Raw genomic sequence first — 23,412 nt, 5'->3', positions numbered from 1 at the left:
ACAACCGAAGCTGAATTCATTGCAGCTGCAGGAAGTACTTGTCAAGCAATATGGATGCAACAGGTGCTAAAGAAGATTGGCTACATGGACAGTGAGAGTACTGTCATCCTTTGTGACAATAGCTCAACAATTAAGTTGGCGAGGAATCCGGTGATGCACGGCAGGAGCAAGCACATTGATGTGCGCTACCATTTCTTACGAGAGCTAGTGAATGATGGAGTTGTACAGCTTCAGTTTTGTGGTACAAGGCAGCAGATAGCCGACATTTTCACCAAACCGCTCAAATTGGAGTTATTTCGGGAGCTAAGAAGGAGGCTTGGAGTGTGTGAACTACCACATGTTAACTAGCTGCAAATGCAGTCTAGTTCAAGGGAGGGAATGATAAGTCTTTAGTCAAAGTCAAGTTTGTTTCCTTATTTCTAGCTAGAAGTGGGTTGTAGTTTGTTATTGCACGTTCATTTTGTTCCCTACTTATTTTACAACATTTCACAAGTAATAAACAAGTCATTCCCAGTACTGTTAGTTGTTTTCTATTGAATTCTTATTGCATCTAGCAGAGAGAAATACGAATGCCATTATAACTCAAAAATATGAATAGCAAAGAAATATGATTGAAAGACGGGAAGAAATTTAACAAATTCGTCCGAACTTACACTTCAATATCTTTTTCCTGGATTTGCGCTTGATCCGAAAACATAAACTTTCATGGGAGTCTCGTGTCCACAAAATAAAGCATTTTCTTTCATTGGAATTGACACCTGAACCGATGTTTCCAATCATTATGAGATGATTTGAGGTAGTCGATAGTAACTGAAGATATAAAAGATGGGAGATGAACTCTAACTCGTGTATCTACAACTTGTGTTTTTAAAATAGGAGATGAAGCTGGATTTTAAACAATCTGGTAATGTTAGGAAGAGCTTAAATAACATGTGCAACTTAATTAATAAAATAAGTTTAATAAATAATTTATTTTAATATTTTAATAATTTGAGAGAATTTTGCCTAATATGCTTTAATATAATTCACAAAAATGTTATGTTTATCCTCAAATATTTATATCATACGTAACAAAAAAGCATACTTTATAAAACTTTCTTTAGTTGCATGAAAATCAGTCACTTAAATACATTACTTCCTGCATCTCACAATATGCCCCATTTAAAATAAAATAATGTCACAATCGAAATATATATTTCAATTCCTAACGCATATTTTCTAATTTTACACTCTAATTAATATTACTCTCATCATTCACGATTCATGATAAAAATACTTTAGTAAAAATATCATTTTTTTCACTTTTATTTGTAATTGTAAAACATAAAAACAAGTCAACGACAGGCAAAGCTATATTTGAACTCATGCAAGGTCCCAGAATAAATTTTATACTCCTCTTAAGGATAAGATGAAGCATTAATGGTGGAAACATATTTCATTAGTTTACCAAAATCACCAATCTATCACTAAATAAATATAAATATAGTAATTAAGTTTACAAAATGAGAGGAAGAAAGCAAAATTTTAAACCCCATGATGTAAGAAAGCATCTTAGATCTAAACGACACTCATCATGTTCATGGGATTCACAACAATCTTAATATATCTAATCAATCTAATATTTGGTAATCATAGTTATTGAGACTATTCTTAAACACTTGTATCAGAGGCGTTAGCTCCATGACTAAGCTTCAGAGTCATTTTAATGTTCATTGCTGCTAACTCTGCTGCTAAATATCTAAATATATAGGGCATGGCGACTGTCTCCATGCCTTTACTGGTTTGGCAAGCATGACAAGTGACTTTATTTGGAGCTCTTCGCGGTGGTAGACCACCAATCTCTCGCACTGTCGGCTTTTGAGCCTGGATGAATGTTGTCGAGAGCATGCTTCCACAAATGGAACACACATCAGCAATGTGATAATCGGAACAGGTGTGCAGCCTATCATGAAGAAGATATGCAGCCCCGTGTGCTAGTAGAGAGTCACGTTCCATTTCTCCAAATCGTATCCCCCCACCACGTTTTCGTCCTTTTATTGGCTGTCGGGTGACCTGGTCGACAGTGCCGGTAGATCGAACCTGTAACAGACAAATCAATTGGTCTTAACAACAAAAGTAACACATCATAGTATTTTATTGACAAAGGGTGCAAACCCGTGATTGGCACAAGAGGGTACCAAACTTAACACCTTTCATCAGCAATATGAAGAACAATATAAACATTAGCTTGGCAGATAAATACACATACGTAGTTACTAAGTCACTTATCACCAACATTTGAAAACTTAAAATTTAAATTGCCAAAGCAAAGATTGATTTTTTTTTCAGACTCAGAAGACAACATGATAAATCTTGTAAATTAAGGATCAAATAATACAAAATATGGAACATCATTTTGCTGATTGCTAGTTTAATAGGAAGGAAAAACAGTGAATTTGCTCACTTGGTATTTATCTGAAACCATGTGACGGAGCCGCTGATAATAAACAGGCCCAATAAATATCTCACATGTCAGTTCTGTTCCATAGACCCCACTGTACAGAACCTCGCATCCATGGTAATTAAATCCCTTCTCTTTTAACATATCACCAAGCTCATCGACAAGGGAAGCAGACTTGGATCCAGACTCCACTGAACTACGAAATGGAGTTGCATCTTTAAATTTTCCATGTAAACTACCACCCTGCAAAAATCAATTATTATTCATGTTAAAATTTCTAACCAAGGACATAGACATAGCAGCACTTAATACCACACATGAAATTGATATAATATTAACATACACAAATCCATAATCATTATGAAGATATCTATGTTTTATAAATCAGCATTATCAAATCACTGTGGGACTCCAATTTTGTTAGCACAAACTAAAAAAAATAAAAACAGTTAAAAGATGTAGCCTAGAAGCATCTAAACTAGGATAGCATATGAAGTTTAAGTTCGGTGCTTAAGAGGAGAGAGAAGTTAACACTAGAAAAGCAGCAAAGAAAGTAAGCATTTGGTCTATTTAGCTCAGCATAGAAGTGGAGAGAATAAAATCATCCGGGACCATAATTTCGTCAATTTGGAGGATTTACTACTGTTTTTTCTTTCTGTATGAGTGAAACGAGTAAGTTAAACTATTATATTAAAATAAATTAAATAAAATAAAATTCTTGATTTAATCTAATTACTATAAAGTTAAATTAAACATTTAAATTAACTAAAATAAATCTTAAGACAAATAAATAAATTTAGAGGATTTTTTTATTGCAGGGGTACTTTAGTACTTTTATAGATATCAACACTCTATCTCTTCGATTTATCTCATCTTTCTCTTATACCAAACAAAAAACTAAATCTACTCTAACTCTCTTTCTCACGTCTTTCTCTGTTCCCACTTTCTCCTTACAAACAAACACACCCTTACGTTATGACAGTGGTCCTATTACCTATGAAGCTTTACTATGGCAGCAATAAAGATACTTTACAATCATGTCCAACATGATAGAACCAAGCACATTAAAGTTGACGGTCATTTCATGAAAGTAAAACTAGACTGAAATTAGGCTTAACGTTTGTGACTGCTAACCATAAACCTACTTATATCCTAACTACGAGTATTGCTAGGCCTAATTTTGGGTGGTTATCAAGCAAGTTGGACATTACTATGCACCAACTTGGAGAGGGTGCGTAGCAGAGTCAGGCAAGCTACTCTAAGCACCATCCATGGTTCAATAATATTTAATTCTTGATTTTATTTTTATTTTATTTAGACAAGATTTTATTAGTATTTATTTCTGCTTATCATCGGCACTAAGTTCAAGGGCAACAACACCTATATTACTAAAAAATAAAATATGAAAGTAATTTCTTCATTACCTTAGCTGCAACAGATTCCAAAAGCATAGCAATTGTCATTCTAGAAGGAAATGCATGAGGATTTATAATGAGATCTGGGCGCATCCCTGTATTTCCAGAAAATGGCATGTCAATGTCTGGCCACAACTGAGAGCAAACACCTTTCTGCCCATGTCTACTGCTAAATTTATCGCCAATAACAGGGTTTCGAGGGTATCGAAAACGTATGTTAGCCTGTTCCAAAAAATTAAATGCATAAGCTAAAACATAACAGATCAAACTCAATAATAAAAAGTTCAACAGAACTACAAGCCCAATAAATAAATCAAAAGAAAATACTCTTCATATGCTAGAACTAAAACTAACGCACCGACATTTATGGTAGTCAAGATTATGTTAGATACTCCCTCCGTTCCAAAATATGACATATTAATAAAATGCAATCAATGAAAGAGAGAGAATAGTGATTTTACCAAATTATCCCAATCAACTATAGGTATATTCGAATTAGCATTAATGCAAAGTGATAAAACAATAAATTAAGTGTATTAATTAGAGGGTACAATTGTAAGATACAAATTAAAATTGCATCGGTAAGCTAAAGTGACAATTATTTTGGGACGGAGGAGTAGTAAATAAGGACCTTCTGATCTTGTTACTATCTTATGTTTTACGATCTTACTACCCCCTTGCAGTCTTATGCAAGATCTTGATCTTGATGTCCTTTAAAGTAATTCAGCATATATATAGCATAGATCTAGTGCATTATACATGAGTTCCATCAATTTACTCTCTTTTTCTCCTCAAAATGGTATATACTAACAATCTAGACCCTAAAAAGGGGCAGCCATACAATCAATAGCGAAATGAAGTAAATTACATCATTAACAAGACCAATCTGTCCTAGCCTATTCAGTTATTTAATTTTAATGTGAAAACTCATTAAAATACAGGAAGAAAATTACAATGAATGTTTTCAACTCACCTTCCTTAGATGCTTCTTATTTTTTACGTCAACAGCGACATAGTCAATATAAGCAGGTTCAGTACCCTTTTTTTTGAAGACAAATGTTTTATTTGTTACTTCATTGTAACTGCTACAATAGGGTTCATCTGGCCGTATCATCTGAAAAGTGATACATTCAGAATTTTTGTATAAGAAAGTTGGAGTTGTGATAATAAATAGAGGTGTGACAATAACAAACCTGACCAACATGTGGAAGTCCATCTGAATCAATCGAGGGACAAGATGATTTTTCTAGGTTACTTTTTCTGAATATTCTTGAAGATCGTTCTGTCACAGGGCCTTGTTCTGCTAAGTCAATAGTTTCTGTCTGCCAAAACAATTGCAGAAGCAAGGTTAAGGTCAGAATTCGTAGCAGAAAATATTTTCTGTATATTCAAATAACACCAAATATAAGAAAGCTATGCACTGTCAAAGGATGTGAAAAAATAAAAGCACAGATACATACATCATTGGATACATGACTAATCTAACTTAGTATATTGTCCAGGTTCTTTGTACATAAAATTAGCTTGATCCAGGACCATTGCCCATACATTAATTTTGGAAATAAGGACTTACATACTCAATACCAACACAGTTTATAGCAGTTCCTTTAAGATCGAGAGGTAAGTGTGGGGTCATACAATCCCATGATTTTTTCTATCACTTGTGTGTTGAATTCAGCTGTGGATCAAGAGGATCCACGATGATTGCGGTATCACGAGTTTTTTTCACATGAATGTAAGATCACATGATTTGTTGTGTCTCACAAAAAGGAATTTTCAAGTTCAGATTTTTGCAGCTCGGATCACTCAAGAGGTTTCCTGCTATGTATTTTTAAAAGCCCTAGTTGGTTTCCTCTCCCACACTGCAAAATCTTCCCTCACTCTGCAAACTACTGATACGACCCTCACCCTCTCTGCCAGTGATTTGCGACTACAAATTGTGAGCCTTGGAGAACCAGACCTGCCTATCCTCTGCAAAACATCTGTGCAAACCAAAATCTGCTACCTGTGTCCAAGCATCTCGCAACAGTGTTTTGTTGGACGGCGCAAACCTCATTTTTAGGCTGTTCTGTTTTTGCAAGTGAGAATCTGACTCCTTCGTCTGCTATACCCGGATTGAATCTAAATGTATGTTTGGTTTGACTTTAGGAGGTGTAGAATTGGTTTTGAAATGATTGAGGTGTTTGGTTCTTCTAAAGTAGAATTGATTCTACTAGAACCTAGAATTTGTAGCTTTAGAGTTTAAACGTGATTTTTACATTGAAATTTACTGTTCAACTCAATTTTGCATAAAGTTATCCAAACATAAAATCACTTTACGTTCAACTCACTTTTTACCATAATCAACTTTATAGAATCAATTCACTCAAAATCATTTTTTCCACCGCAAAACCAAACATACGCTAGCACACTTCTCTACTACAAATCAGGGGTAAAAATCTATAAGTGAGGCTGATGGCAGCCAGCCTAATGAAGTTGGTTCCAGGGGCCCTGAAGGTGTAGGCCCTACAAGGACTGTGCACTACCTGCAGCCAGAGTACTTATATATGCCCCCTGGATTGAGGACTAACCTAGCATGGAACCATTGTGTTTCAAATGATGGAAATACAAGAAAAGTAAGGTGTGAATATTGTGAGAAGGTATCATGATTGAAACATCACTTGGCCTGAACAACAAAGGATGATGTTGGAGCCTGCAGAACTGTTCTTGAAGAGGTTCAGAAACTAACTTTAAAGAAAATCTCATTAAATAGTCATACTTAATTCAGTGTGAAGGCGCTATCATGGCTGAATCAGAAGAGGAAGTTGAGAAAAGAAAAAGTTAGCACGAGATTGGGACTCAAGGGAAACTTTCCAAGAAATGGGGAGTAAGCTCTCAAGGTAAATTTTCATGAGAAGCCATACCAACTTTCATAAGAAGTCAGCCACCAAAAATATTTTCACAAAATACACACGCAAATGGTCATGGCAGAAAATAAATTTAGGGGGAAGGTAGAAACGCAATGAGAAAAAGACAGAAAGAAGAGAGGGAGGTTACTGTCATGAAAGAGAAGAGAGCACGCTGACCCACACAGGTAAGGAATTTCTGTTTCTGAACCGGGTAGCAAAATTGAGTAGGTAAATTCATGCGATTAGGATTGCAGAAACGGGGCAATCTTGCAATGAAGATCCAACTGCAATTACATACGAATATGACCCAGCATAGAGAGCCCCCTAAAAATCATAGAAATGTACAGTCCTACAAGTAAATATGTGATCTTGACAACAAACTCAAGACCAAGGGAATGGAATGATATTTAAACAATACAAAAGGGGGTAGAAAACTTGGAAAAACGAATAAGAAAAAAGTTTCAATCAAAACAAAATTAAGTAAACAAATTTGTTTTTTTAGAGTAAACAAATTGCTAAAACTTCAAAGTGACAACAGAATCATGGCATCTCAAAATGAAGTGTCGTGACTCATAAAAAGTTAACTGATAGACATTCAAAAAGAGGAAGCTTAATCAATTGTGTCAGGTATCAAACCTGATATATTTGTCCATGAAACATTCCACGTTCCACAGATGACTTGTTTAGAATCATGGCATCCTCCATATCGTATCTGCATTTGTTAACAAAAAGTTGTTGAACATAGCACAAAGAAGGTTAAAATACAGCTGCCCAATTATATTAATTACCCTGTATATGCCAAAACTGCAACTATAGCATTCGTGCCTGATGGATATTCATCAATATTATATTCAGTATATGCACCTGTCCGAACAAGGGGAGTCTGAGGAGTCTGAAAATGTCACAAATATTGAACTTATTATTGTTTTTTTTTTACACATGAACTTATTATAGTTGAAGAGCAGAAAAAGTATATGGTATGCTTGTATCAGATGCCAGGGATATAACTCTTAAAGAACAACTACTATTGCTATTTCCCAATTTGGGTTTGAATATACCAAAGCATATTTCGATATGGAACAGAAAGTCTCTGTGATTTCAATCAAACTGAATCGAACAAACCTGAAGATGGTATAACTTTTGATCTGCACGATGTTGAATTGTTTGTGAAGAAAATGCCATTGTTTGCTTTGCCATCTATATAGAAAACAAGCAAAATAAAAAACTGCAACTAAGGTAGACCACCAACACACAATTAAAAAATAATCCAACCTGACACTGATACATATTTCGTGGGCTCTGATTATGATCTGACCAAGGTGTAAGATTAGCGACTACACTCAGCATTCCTGTTGGATGGATTTCCTCATGAGTTGGAGGAAAATGACTTTTTCTTCCACCATCTCCACCGTCAGGACATTGTATCTCCATATAAACCTGAAAAGAAACATCAAAATATCACTTAAAAATTGACAGATCTACAGTTGAAAGTACTATTTTCCATAAAGATGCATTTCCATAATTCTTTCCAAACAATTATATGATGCACCAACAAATCTATGTTGACCTGTTCAAATGGACCGATAAGTTCAATATTATCATCTCCATTGGAAGGAATTGATATATTTCTCACTGGGCGAACAAATCTTGAAGGGGATGTGAAGAGGTAGAGGCCAGGATATGCTCCACCCATGCTCAAAGGAACATATCCCACTTCCAGATCATTTGGAATCTGCATCACATGGCATGATAGTTAAGTCAACATCAAGGAACAACTGTATTATTAGGGAACAAAAGAAATTTTGACATAAACAAACCACTGCAGCAGATGACACTTTCAATTTTCGAAGGTGAGCGACAACTTTCTCAACCTCAGTTGAAGGGATAAAACCAACAATACAACCATCTAGAAGAACAGTAAGAACTTCAGGTGGGCCAGGTAGAAATATCTTTGGCAATGATTGTGTCATTCCAATGTCAATTAATATGTTGAGTATAGACAATTTAATTTTAAAATAATCTTTAATATTTCCTTGAGAATCATAGAATGATGTAATCCCTGAAATAGAGAGGAGGGGGAAAAAACAATGAAGTAAGTTTAACAATAAATGAACAAATGACATTTCGGACGAACAATGAACATTGTTGCTAGTCAATAAAAGTAACGTAAAAAGTAATTTGGGATGTTATACTCTTAAGTTTTTACCATACAAGGATAATTTAAGGGTACCATGTGCAACAGTGTTTCACTTTTAATATGCTTAACACATGTTATTTTAGACTGAAGAACATGTCATGATCATGATTATTGGTGTTAAGAGTCTCACATCGGATAATATACAGAGTTATTAATAGCGGATAGCGGAGCGGTCGACCCCAAAACTGGGATAGCGGGCTAGCGGATAGTGGGATAAGTTTTGTTGACTTTTTAGAATTGACTATTTTTTAGATTAACATAATCTATACAAATAAATTATTTTGGATGAATATTAAAAAGAATATTAAACTAACAACACAAAAGTTTTTAAGTTAAATTTAAAAAATAAAATTATCTGATGTATGATATTATTATTTTCATTATTAAATGTTATTATATTTATTAAGTTTAATATTATTTTATTTATTAAGTTTTATTACCATATTATAAACCAAAGGGTTAATATGCCTTTTTTTAACCTAACGCCTATTTCAGGCCCACTTTAGTTTTGTTTCAGTGAAAAAAAAATCTTTTTATTTTTAACCAGTCCATTAAACCCTAACCACTGTCTTTCTTATTCCTTTCTTCTCCGCCGCTTTCTTCTTTCTTCTCCGCCGCTTTCTTCTTTCTTCTCCGCTGCTGCCTTTCTTCTCTGCCGCATCTGCAAAACAACCAGAGAAACACAGACGGAGAAAAAAAAGGTGGATAAACCACTCCACTCATGGTGCGGCCCGCGACCCGCAACCCGCGTTTGCGGCGATCTCGGACACGTTTTCAAATGCCACTGTGCCACCCTCTTCTCGCGTGGCTGGTGGCCGCTCCGGCCAGACCGCCCGGGATCGTGCCTTTCCCGGCCGCGATTGATAACTCTGATAATAGATAATATATGACTTGAACATGTGTTTATAAGTGGGGACAGTCCTCACTCTATCAACCGGTTTTGTAGGGTTGAGTTAGGCTCAACCACATTTCTTAGCATGGTATCAGAGCCTCGTTTAAGCTTCGGTGGGCCACCTACTATGGTTTCCGCTATCGGGTCATCCACCATTTATTTCCATGCTCCAGTTGTCTAATCCTGAGCGTGAGAGGGTGTGTTAAGAGTCCCACATCGGATAATATATGACCTGAACATGTGTTTATAAGTGGGGGCAGTCCTCACTCTACCAACCGATTTTGTAGGATTGAGTTAGGCTCAACCACATTTCTTAATGGAATGAGAGAAGAGAAGATTACACCAATTTCCATCGTTTGGAATAGACAACAAAACAAAGAATCCCACAAAAAAAATCCTGAATTATGCCGTAGCTTGTGAATTTACTGTAGCTAAAGCTTGTTTAGTAAAGTAGTGAAGCACTACTTACTCTCTTTGTCTCATATTGAATGCTACTAGTAGTTTTTTCACACATATTTAGAAAAGTTGTGTATAAGTGAAAGGGTGTACTAACAATTTAATAAAGTTATCTTATTAACTGATGGATTCTTCGGATATATAATCATCATGAAATTCTTCAATATGGAGGACTAAAGTACACAGTCACAAATGACTAACTTGGTGAATAGATCTTACAAGAACAAATATAGTGGCGTTTTGAATTTTTTACATTTTAGGGACTAATTTAACAACAGAAAACATAACAGAACTAATGTGACGACAAACTTATCTTGGAAGGTTCAATTTGGGGATTACCCACTTTTCAATAGTTTTTAAGAGTGGGAGAAAATTGAAATGAAGAAAAAAGGGTTTAAAAAGAATGACAACTTACTACAAGTGCGAGTCATATGATTCAACAATCCACACGGCCCCCCATCAGGTGTGTGTACAGGGCAAAGAAAACCCCAAGATCTATTCATTAAAAAGAAAAATCCTTAGAAAATAAACTGTAAGATTCATACGAAGCTGATTATGTAAAAAGTTACTAACTCGGGCAATAGCTTCCGCACAGTTGTAGTACGAAGTCCGGCAAACAAAGCACCTCTATGGACAGCACGAAAATGTGAGAGAAATCGTAAATAGTTTAACCGTTCAGCCTGGAGTGTATAGCCTGAAACCTGAATGAGAAAAAGTAGTTTGTGAATAATTTACAAGGGCGGCAATTAAAATAACAAGAGATTCAAAGCAATTATCCAACAACTACGCATAATTAACCAACAAGAAGAATATAATCAGAGAAGTATAGAATATGCTAGGGGAATATTATCAACTTAGCGAAGGGGAAGAATTTTGCTCAACGGAAAGCATAAAAATTGTGGATAAGTCGTGATTTAAAAAAAAAAAGTTAGGCACCAAGTGCTTTCAAACACGGGGTATTAGGCGTGATAACAGAACTTTACCAATGTTAAAATATTATAAAATATCATATAATATCTTTTATGTTAATATCATCTTAAGAATTGTGGTTGTGCGTTGTGCCTAACTCAACTTATAAAACCGGCTTGTAAGATGAGAATTGCCTCCACTTATAACATATGTTCAGCCATATATTGTCCAAGGTGAGACTCTTAACACACCCTTTCACGGCCATGACCGGACATCTGGAGCATGGATAATAAATAGTAGATGGCCTGATAGCAGGTGGCTCAAGAGGCCTTAAACCACTCTAATACCATCTTGTTGGGGAGTCCAAGGGAGGCGAGAGTAACAACGGACACAATACTCCAGGACCACAAGAGACTCACACTTTCACGGCCATGGCTGGACATCTGGAGCGTGGATAATAAATAGTAGATGGCCTGATAGCAGGTGGCTCAACAGGCCTTAAACCACTCTAATACCATCTTGTTGGGGAGTCCGGGGGAGGTGAGAGTAACAACGGACACAATGCTCCGGGACCACAAGAGAGGGAGACCCACTCACACTTGCATCCAACAAGTAATTAACAAATGCTTAAAGGTTAACGAAGCAAAACTCCTCTCCATTCTTTGCTTGTCACAAGCAGCATAATACATACTTTATTTTAATCAACAATTAACTTTCTTTGAGAGGCAAAATCCTTACTTTCAAAATCAAAAGTCAAATTTCTCCCTTTTTTTTTTCTTTCTCCATCTCACGGGTTCCCTTTTTCTCCTCTTTTTTCCTTCCTTTTCTTTCTCTCTTTTCTCCCCCACCTTATGTTACAGTGAGTTTTTCTTTCATTTCTTCTCATCTTCATTTTTCTTTCTTCATCTATCTCACACCTCCCTTACCAAAACAAATGTTTATTTTTTTATCTACAGTAGCTACACACTAACAAGGAACTCTTCAGCTTGGCATATCGTTTGTGTTCAAAATTTAATTTAATTTACTCATTTGTTTGAATTTATATTGCTATGCTTCAGTTTCATATATGCACACCATATGTTATAAGATGATATAGTGGATTCTCACAACCATTAAATCACCCAGCTTTATGTAATTGCTTTTTCTTCTTTATTCATGAATACTTTTATAAATTTGCTGGTCTATTTCCTCACATTTATTGAAGTAGAATTTTCGAGGTTTTTTAATAATGATTTTGTATGTTAAAATTTTATCTATTTTGTGTTAATCTTTTTGTAAATTTACAATCATAACTGCAAAAAATATTGATATTAAATATTGGACAATACAGTGAAAGAAATTATCAAGCTCTGTCCCGCCAGGGTGCTTGTATTTCTTTACAAAATGCCAATTTTTGATTCAGTTGACGACTTCCTACAGATTTCAGCTACTGTTACGGACAATCTCAAGAAGAATGTAATAGTTGACAATGAATATGCTGTAAGAATGTTCTTCATTATTGAAATGAAGGTATGCATGTATATAATGGAGTAAGCTAGATAAATTGAAGCATGTTTCTTTTGAAAAGTGACTCTAACCAGCTGAAATTATTGTGCATGTTATGTGTTGATAATTGCTCTTCTATTTCAGGCACCTAAAAAAAGATTTACTTAGAAGGATGCTCATTGCATATAGTTTGAATTATACAAAACATTCTTGGAAGAAGGTATTTGGACACTGGTGGATAATCCGTGTGTTTTTAGAAAATTGGATTAAGGATCCAATCGCTATTTACACTGCATATGCATTTTGATATGATTTTTCGGTGTTCGATTCATTTATCCACAATATTGTGTTGTTTGAGAGACATCTACTATCAGAGGCGTTTTTTATTGAATGGCAGCAGATCAATTTTGAATGGAGTTTTGATTTGCTATACTTCCTAAAGAGAACATTAGGATTCACACTTTGAAAATCTTTTGATTTATTGAAAACATTTATCATGGTTCTCGGTGGAAGATTACTAATGATGATAGTAAAAACTAAGAAGATGAAAAACACTTACAATGAAGACATGAAAGAAATCATTTACAAACATAACCCACCCTGATGAGAAGTATACAAATCATATATCCTATTTTTGTTATGTCATAGTAGAAACTTTATTGACATCACTTTGTAGGAAGGTTTTAATGTGAAGTTGCTGTACTATATGAAATACAAAACCAAGAAGGGACCAATAGTCATTATTTTGACTCATGCGTTGCGCAAGCTTGCAGGTAACATACAAAATTTGAAAGCATTATATTTATGAACTTTCTAATATTGTTGCAGTCAGTGATTTGGAAGGTCGTCCTAATATGCAGACAACAAGTAAAGAGCATATTTTATTTTATTAATTTGTTGGGAAATTACTTTAGTTGAATTTAAATTGTTGCTTCCAATATCTAAATTACATATCATGCAGATGGAATAAGAATATAATGCACTGACTGATTTAAAAGATCTAATATCCTCACATATGCATATTATATCATGTTGAACAATAACTATACCGTGCAGGTTTTTAACTAGTAACTGCCATTAAAATTCCTAATAAATGCTATTGCAAAGTTCTGCTACTAATAACTTCCTACTTATAGCTGCCAACGGGAAGTTCTTTTAAATGGGTGGCTTGGCTCATTTATAGCTACATGGTTCACTCTTCCCTATCTTCTCCCTATTTATTCTAAACCTAAACTCACAGCATGAATAAAACTTCATTGTCCCCAATAATATAATAATTTTCCACTAAACCTAACAGAATACAAAAGAATATCTAATTACATGCAATTACTCAAGTATAACTGTACAATTTTTAGTATGGTATACCTATGAAACAGAGACAATTGGCAACCAGGAAATACAAACAGAAAAAAAGTTAACTAAGCAATGCGCAAGTCCATACCTGAGGCAGATCCAGAGATATTTGTGTTGCCAATCTTCCAGATGTCAACATACTTTCAATTGCTTTGCTGACTGCATTTGCATGATTTTTTAACAAAACTTTCTTAACTTGTGAAACTGCAATACCAAAGAAGGAAAAGGTTACAGATAGCATTAGATAATAAAAGGAAGAATGCACTTAGTTATCATGTATGGTCCCATAATTATTCCAGAACTCATACAATAAGCATTAACAAAAGTTAAAGAAAACAAAAATATACGCACATAGAACTAAATGAGAATGCAAGGAAATAAATTGTTAAAGGGTCCAATAACCATTTACATACAGTCATCGAAATTGAATTTCGCTCCTTTTTTCTCAATCTCGTCCAAGAGCATCGTTTTTCCCTTCTCCAGCCACTCTTCTAGTTTTGCCTGGGATCCACATCAATAGATGCAAGAAATCAGCAAACTATACAAGACTCAAGTTTTAAAACCTGTGTATTGTTTGTTGGAAACAAAATTGCAAAAGTTTACACAATACAGCTCTTTAAGCAGAACAAAAGCCTTGTACAAAGAAAGGGAGAACAGAGTGTTCCATTTTGTACCCATAACTAACACTAAGAGAAGGGGGGAAAACATGCGATGGCAGCATGTCCCATAGTATTGGGTAATGCAGTGTTCTCGAGGGCAAGTGACCATGGCGGAAAGCCAAAATTCCGCCATAAAATTACCATAAACTCCAAAAAAATTCAGCAACTACTCAAAACCACAACGCAGTGCTCTTTGGTGTGGCAATAGCAACTAGGAGCCGTTGTGTTGACTCATCCTTATGAGTAGGGGTGGCAAAATGGATGGATTGGATGGATATGGATTGGATCGTTAATGGATGGATCAAAACAATTCATTAGTCCATTAACAATCCACTAAAAGTTTCTTAAAAATATCCAATCCAATTCATCCATTAAGAATAAAATTCATCCAATCCATTATCATATTTTTAACGGATGGATATCCATCTATCCATTTTTCTTTTTAAAAATAATTTTTTTAAATATATTAATTTTTGTATTTTTGAAAATGTTAAGAGTCCCACATCGGACAATATATGGCCTGAACATGTGTTTATAAGTGGGGGCAGTCCTCACTCTACCAACCGGTTTTGTAGGGTTGAGTTAGGTCCAATTACACATTCTTAACAGAAAAATTCAATTTTTTTACTTTTGAAAAATAACTTTTTCGAAAGTAAAATCAAATTTTGTTATTTTCCAAAAAAATAATTTTAAAATTTTTGAAGAAAATCAGCTTTTTGTATTTTTTTTTAAAAATGGTTTTTTTTCAGAAAAAAAAATTAATTTTGTATTTTTCAAAAAAAATAATTTTTTTAATATTTAAAAAAAAATCATTTTTTTAAAATTAGATAAAAAAAATTCATTGGATCATTAAAATGTGTTGGATGGATTGGATCAATCCATGTTTATAAATGGATGGATTTAATCCAATCCATTAACTTAGTTTTTATGTAGTGAATGAATTAGATGAATTTTTTGATGGATGGATTGGATGGATTTTGTCTTAATGGATCCAATTGTCACCCCTATTTATGAGACTGACTGAACTCATCCTTACGAAACCAACTTGTAAAGTAAGGGATGTCCCTCTTTATAAACTCTAATCAAGCCTTATTTTTAAGTTAGTGGGACTTGAACTTTTTCCCCAATATGCTAGAGTGGCTGTAGCCACTATTGACCACATAGAACTGGCCATTATGACTGACTACACTTTGGCCCATCAACATGAAAGAATAAGTTTTGGCAAATGTTGCTTTTAACAAGTTGGATACAAACATGATTTTAGATAGAACATTATAACATAGTTTGATCCATGTAGCGGGCTCCACTTGGTGGATAAGGCTTGGTTGTTGTTATTTTTGTATGAAAATAGTAATTGAATGGTATTTTTGGAATGCTAACATTAAACATGGTAAAGTTAAATAGAATTTGCATATATTTAAATCCGCCATATATGACTTATCTTTTGTTTAAATTTGAGTATGTAGGGAATATGTAATAAGGAACTTGACCAGTTCAAAAAGGTATAACTGAGTTTATTTAGAATTTGATAATCCAATTCCATTCAAAACTTGAGTTTATACCAAATTTCAAATGGGACCAAAGAAGTTTAAGCATATGCCTTCAGTTGAGAGAATCTAGGCACTACACCAATGTAAGAAATCATATGTCTAACAGACTGATATTGAACTACAATTGAAATTAATTTGATTCACAAATGTAAACGACATGTTCTAACAATTACTATTGATAATAATACAAATTATTTTGAAAACAATTAAAAACTGTATACCTTAAGATAAAGTGTAATCAGATGGCCTGGTAGTAAAACCTCCTGATTTTGCAAGCTATCAGGGTTATCTGGCACCGATGTCTGATCTATAAGTGAAAAAAGTTTCTGCAACATGAAGCTGAAGGGGAGATGAAAGAAGGGGCCAAAATCAAATACTAGACTGTGGGAAAACTATACATATAAGATATATCCTCTGCCAAATGTAATTGTTGCCCATAAGAAACAACCGTGTGGCTAATTAAACAATTCATCACACAGAAAATAAAATCAACAGACTTACATGAGCAGATTGAACTTGTCAAAATTGTCATCCAGATGAACAAGTATGAAGTCCTTCAGAACAGCATTAGCAACCTAGAAAACAAAAGAACTCATGAAATCACTAATCATAATTCAGAAATAAAGGCAAACAAAACCTTTCCTCCAATCAATTTAATGAAAGGATAAATTGCACCTCCTTCTGAAGAGATGCCAAGATTTTGTTGCTGGTTTATATGATGATATGAAGTTTTGAATTACCATGCTATTGGCTTTGAGACTTCAAAACATTCAAACTCTTGCCATTAGGAGGCTTATTCACACCAAACAGTATTTAAGTGAAAGCATATAGTAATCTCTCAGCAGAAATCACAGTGTAATTTTTTTAAGAGGAAAGGGTTGTGAAACTTAATTTCAAATGAGATGAGTGTAATTTACCCCATATATGACATGATAAAAAAGACTTACAGTATAATGGCTTTCATTTCTGAGTTCATGCATAATAGGTTGGAAATGCTCTCCTGAATTTCAAATAAAGAATTAGTACAAAAACATGTGAATTGATCAAGAAAACAAAGGGACTAGAAATTAAGTACCAATATATTGTAGACATTCAAGACGAGTGAAAAGAGACAAATCACGAACTTCATCTAAGATTATTTTTGCCCTTTCACCAACAAGCTGAGTTCCAACAGCCCCCTTTCCCTTTTCATACTTTTCATTATAACAGCTTGTCAAATTTACATAAATTTCTCTGTCAGTGGTGTCAATGAGGGCCTGTTACAAATGATCAATAGCACCATGAGTATATTTATACAACCAAAGTTCAAAACCAAAAAAGTGGAAAATAAAGAGGCTGTTTAATAGAGTTAGTAATAATAACCTTCAAAAGAATACCCACAGGAAGCATGTACTCTCTTCCTTGTATCCTGCAAAATGATATTATGATGAAACATCTGCTTAAACCTAAAATCATATCCACTTCTTTATGGGGGTATCGAAGATTATTTGTGTTAGGTCTTTTACATAAACTATACTTACCAGAAACCAAGCCTTGCACTCCCATTACGAAGGTAATATAATTTTACCGTTAACGAGGTTTGATCAGCTCTTACACACCTGAACAGTTGAAATACGAAATCTTGAGAAAATAAAAACATGAAGTCTTCAAAATTGAGGAGTGAAACATTATAGTAATCAATATGCATAACATTTTGGACACAGCATAAACTAATTTTTATAGGACATGATGAACAAAACAGTTGAGTTTCCATGCATATATAAAACTTAAATCTGAATGCAATATATGTCTGGACAAACATTCAACATCACGGACAAGTACAACTATTTCTTATAAATGGAAAGAAATATCTTGCTATGCTCTCTTTTGGTTAAAGAAAATAAATATACAGTATATTAGTGAGTAGATTTGGGTTTAATGAACCTGGGTAAGTATACTCTTAGAACAACATTTTATAACATGCAAATAAAGTATAAACAAAGATTTATTTATAACATCCATAGAAAAATATTGTTAAAAGAGCTTGTACAAAACTGATTGTGCATACACAAACAACAAACAATGAGATGCCAGACTTCCATATACCAAAATGAAGAACTTAGCAAAAACCAAACTTCTTAGGTATGCGTTTATCTTCAGGGACATAAAATTATAGAAATCAATCCAAAGTGCCTTTTGTCCATGGACTCGTCAGATTTGGCTCCATAGCTCTTATCAAATTCATATCCGACTTCAATGTCATTTTATCCACCAGAATGAGCGACATTTTTTAGTAGGGAGTGACTTTAGGGGGTTTTACTACAGAGAATGCTATAGTCTTGGCCTTTTTGGCAAGGTGCAAAAGATTTAGTAAGGCACTACGGCCAAGCTACATGCCTGAGCGAGAAAAATACTAAACGTTGACACTCTATGGCATGCACCTGGCCAAAGTGCCTAGCCTGAGAGACAAAAATTGTTGGCCCTTATGTGCCATCACCTTAGCCCCTTTATTTCTAGGGGCTGTATGGCATGGGTACACAACTCCCATCTTTTTACTACAATGAGCAAAAGAGAATTAGAGAAATTAACAATAATTCTAGTTCAGAAGTAATGTTAATCAGGATTAGAAAAATGGAAGAACATATTGGACCCAGTGACATTCCCCCTCCATCACAGTCAATGCTCTGTTCGGTAAGAGTAACTCTTCAAAACAAAAACAACAAAAAAAGAGGAAAACATCATCTCCTTTCTTATTTTCCACTAAAACATCATAAATGGTTAGAAAACTCCACCTTTCATTGTGGTCCACTCGGAGCCACCTAGTTGCGGCATTTGGGTTGTCTTCATTGCAATCTCTAATACCTCCATTGTGTTGGGTGTAACAAGGTGGATTTAGTCTCACATTGTCAAGAGATATGGCATGTGTAGTGTTTATAAAGGTCGGACAACCTTCATCTTACAGGCCAGTTTTATGAGGTTGGGTTAGGCAGAATCCAAAATTGTAAGATGGTATCAGAGTCTATTGTAAATATGCCGTTAGTATATCGCTGGGCTCTCCCGCATCATCCATGCTTCAGGCTCATTGGGGCCCAAGTGTGAAGGGGTGTGTTAGAAATTTCGCTTTCATTGTGGAAAGCCGCTAGCCACCTAATTGCAGCATTGGAATGTCTTCATTGAAGCCTCCAACACATTCATTGTGTTGGGTGTAAATGAGTGGATTTAGTCTCACATTGTCTAGAGATATGGCAAGTGGGGTGTTTATAAAGCTTGGATTGCCCTCAGCTTACAAGCCGGTTGTGTAAGATTGAGTTATACCCAACTTAAATTATAAGATAAACATGTGATGTCTTGTGTTAAACACCTTCCTTTCTCATTGCCTTCTCCCCTCTCCATCACCACTATGTCTAACGATTGTTAACTCTCAAATGTAGTATCAGAACAGGATCAGTACAGGTTAAAAATCTTGAGGTGAAGCATGTGAATACTTGGTACGGGACTCTATTACACAAATAACAAAGAAAAAATATGAAATACTCCAAAAAGGACCACCTGTCTAACCATTCAGTTGCAAGACATCTTAAACCTTAAATATATCAATTCAAAATAGCACTACTGGCAGCAGATAGAACAAACCTTATTACAACTGCTTTATCAGTATATCCTTCCCGCTTTTCACTAAATGAACTTCGTACCGTACTCATTGGCTACAACATTAAAGGAATCAGAAAAAAATTGATGAGCAATGACGAGTTTTAAATCCATTATTAGCCTTACAACCTGCTCTTGGCTCCAGTAGTCAAGTTGTATGTTCCTGGACTAGTATAACAAATTTCAACTCAAGCAGAAACTAATCTAGGCATATAACTGCTCTGGTTCGCTACAGCAAAGTATTTTTATGAGACCAAAAGATTGCTTACATAATTTCGTTTTGGCATAATTATAGGTCGAATATATCTCTCAAGGCCATTCACGATGAAGTAACTGGAAAGAAACAATGTGTGATAAAGAAACAGTCAGTCAACAAGTCAATTACGAAAACAAAATAATTAGGAATGAAATAAAGTAAGAAAAAAAAAAGAAAAAGGAATTTGAATGACGCTGGTGCTAATAAAACAAAATAATTTTTCATATACTTTTCCAATAGAGCTGTTATGCTGATTCAGCATTGATTCACAGATGGTAATATATAGTAACATCTAATCCAACATCATGTAGGAAGTTTAAGTGGGCATAGACAATAACATACCCGCCCATTTCCGATGCCTCTTCCTTCAATGACACAAGTTTCCGGGGAGAAGCACCTCTCAAGTTGCATCGCTTAGACTGCATTAGAACAAAAGTATTCATATATTCATATATTCATATATTTTTCAAAGATAGATAACTAATAGCTAACTTTATGCCACTTTTACTATGGTTACCACTTCCCAGCACTTTTACTCCATTAGAACAAAAACAAGCTAATACTACAAAGAAACTAAGAATCATTTATTAGTTATTATAAGGATAAAAATACAAACAAATCATGAAGGTGAGATGATTTCATGAAACAAAGTCTAAGTTTACTTTCTTGTCCAACATCCAGTTACATACAACATTGGGAGTCTTATCAATGTGCAAAAAAGTAATTTCCAAGCTTGATAAAGTATTTTTCATCCTGTATCACACTCAGAATTTCTCCATTCCATTCACCCTACTTCCTAGGTGCAGCTCCTTAAATATTCTTATCGCGCCACATTACAACACAGAATAATATGGCATTTTAAAATATAGGTAAATATGTATTACTGAAATGCATACCTACAAGTATATAAATTATCCATTAAAATTTTGTGCACATGACGAGCAAAACAATATAACATGAACCAATAGTCGGAATGGTAAATTTTGCATTCTACAACCCATTATTAGGCAATGTGCTCCCTCTCGTACTGTATCAAAGCTTGAAAAAAAACACCCTTTAAGAAAGTGGATTAAGTGCATTTAAGTCATGAGAAAAAAGCACACCCCTTCCACTTTCAATCTTACCATTTGCTTTGGAAAGGGTTGAAAAGGCGGGAATATGAAAAAACTAGTAAAATAAATCAATTATTTTGAGGGTAAGTAAATATGGAATAGGGACATTAAATATAAATAATTATAGTAGACTTTTCCTTATATTTGAGTACATTGAGAAAAATCTGTTGCTTATGGGAGTAAGTTTCCAATATTCACTACTAGTATCATCTAATTTTGACTATAGATATGACTGCATCTCATAAGCCAAAAAAATTGAAAGTAAATGTAAAATCACACAGTAACAAACCTTTAGCATTATGGGAAACTGCCCAAAACTAAAACTGTCTCGAACAATAGCAGCATCGCCCTCATATTGAAGACAGACATTTGCTGAAAATCTCCCTGAATATGTGAGTTTTGCCTGTCTGCACTGCTCAGGAAAAAAAATCAACAACCGAATCAAACACTAAATAGAAAGACCAAATCAACACAACCAAAATCTAGAAAGCTAAAGCATAAAAAATTTGAAACTTGCCTCAAATGGATACAATGCCTGCCGTGTTGAATTCGCTAATCCTTCCTTCTGAGGCGGATGAAGGGCCGGTTTTTCCAACGAAAGTAAGATCCAAGTTAAGAACAAACACTATCAAACCCACTTCGAAAACAATCAAGTAACAAAAGAGAATAAAAATGCATAATTTTAAGCTAATTGAACTACTGTTAATTTCAAAAAAGGATATTTATAAGCTTTTTTGATGTTGAAGGATGAGTAACCACAAAGGATTTGAGGTTGATGCTTCTGAATATGGTTTCAAACCCAGCATCAATCAAATGGTCAAAGGACTCTATGTGTGGGTAGAAAAGCACTCGCAGTTCATCCAAGTTCAAGTCGTCAGGTGAACCCGGTTTTGCAGTCGCCATCTTCGAAACTATGCCGTGACGATTTAGAGAAAAAGATGAACTAGGGTTTTGGTTAGAGCAGTAGAATTTGGGTACAGTTTCAGAGCTCAACGATGAAATTGATTAGGGGTTTACAGTGTAGGGTTTTAGAGTTGGCCAGCACCAGCAGAACGAATTACTACAGGTTTTAAACTGTGCTTTAAAACCCGGTTCGGACCGGTAGGTGAAACCGGTTACTTTGGCCGGTTTTTTAAAATGGCGGACTGGTGGTTCCTATAACTCGAACCGGTGATAAGGGTGCCGTAAAAAAAAGAACAAACGGTGTGGCAGCAGCGCAAGCGCGGCATTGAGAAGAAGATGAAAATTAGTGGAAATTGGATTTGGGCTTTTCTTTTTGGCAACCGGGTTTGGGCTATCTTTTAACATTTAAATTTTTACGAGGAATATCTCTGCATCCCTTAAATTCTCCTTGGCACTCCCACACCCCTATGCTTTTACATCAATATTTTTTTTGTGATTTTTTATGTTTTTAAAAAATTGTATATTTTTTGGAATTTTTGAAAAAAAATTGAGTTTTTATCGAATTTTTAAAAAATTATCGGATTGGAACTATCGGATTTTTCAAAATATTTTTTATCAGATTTTTCAAATACACTACCGGATTTTTTCAAAAAGTATAAGTTTTTATTAGATTTTTCAAAAAGTCTATGAATTTTTACCAGATTTTTCATAAAATCTATGGATTTTTATCGGATTTTTCAAAAAAATCTGAATTTTTATCGGATTTTCCAAAACTTTATGAGTTTTTACTGGATTTTTCAAAAAGCTATTAATTTTTATCGATTTTTTCAAAAACTATGAGTTTTTATCGAATTTTTCAAAATACACTACTAGATTTTTCAAAAAGCTATGAGTTTTTACCGGATTTTTTCGAAAAATCTAGTAGTGTTAATTTTCGGTTTTTTGTCTATAAGAATTTAAAAAAAAAATACAAAACGTACTAAACTTTTCAAATTGTACTACCGATTTTTTTTATTCGCTCCTTTTAGTTAAATTTTGACAAGGATATTTTTGCCATTATGAAATAATATAGGGATGTCATATTCAATTTAGGGGATGGCAGGAAGATTCCTCAATGTTTACGGGTTGTTTTTTCCATCCTTAGTGGAATGCGATTTGCTGAAGAAATCAGAAGACTCACCTACGAGGCAGAGAGTTGCCCCATAGTTGTAGGAGTTGAAGAAGATGAAGATGAAAACAGAAGAATCTTCGGGAAATCTTCAATATCACC

The 23,412-nt window shown here is 34.5% G+C and overlaps 1 protein-coding gene across 1 annotated transcript; it reads right to left on the bottom strand.

Annotated features, from left to right (window-relative positions):
• Positions 1–1,416: 1,416 nt before the first annotated feature.
• LOC127119923 (DNA-directed RNA polymerase I subunit 2) lies at positions 1,417–22,459 on the bottom strand. Its single transcript, XM_051050290.1, has 27 exons — positions 21,962–22,459; positions 21,757–21,839; positions 21,529–21,651; positions 20,470–20,546; positions 20,141–20,204; positions 19,857–19,927; positions 17,765–17,842; positions 17,607–17,652; positions 17,320–17,500; positions 17,192–17,244; positions 16,746–16,819; positions 16,466–16,583; positions 14,449–14,536; positions 14,124–14,239; positions 10,862–10,989; positions 10,704–10,783; positions 8,561–8,802; positions 8,311–8,475; positions 8,016–8,180; positions 7,866–7,940; positions 7,532–7,635; positions 7,380–7,455; positions 5,049–5,177; positions 4,829–4,969; positions 3,865–4,077; positions 2,444–2,683; positions 1,417–2,079 (listed from the first exon to the last, which is right to left on the bottom strand). The coding sequence occupies exons 1-27, from the start codon at positions 22,140–22,142 to the stop codon at positions 1,651–1,653; spliced, it is 3,540 nt and encodes a 1,179-aa protein (XP_050906247.1). The 5' UTR covers positions 22,143–22,459; the 3' UTR covers positions 1,417–1,650.
• Between the last annotated feature and the right edge of the window lie 953 nt (positions 22,460–23,412).

This window comes from Lathyrus oleraceus, chromosome 2 (assembly GCF_024323335.1).
Source record: "Lathyrus oleraceus cultivar Zhongwan6 chromosome 2, CAAS_Psat_ZW6_1.0, whole genome shotgun sequence".
NCBI classification, from domain to species: Eukaryota; Viridiplantae; Streptophyta; class Magnoliopsida; order Fabales; family Fabaceae; genus Lathyrus; species Lathyrus oleraceus.
This window is presented reverse-complemented; position numbering and strand designations above follow the sequence as displayed.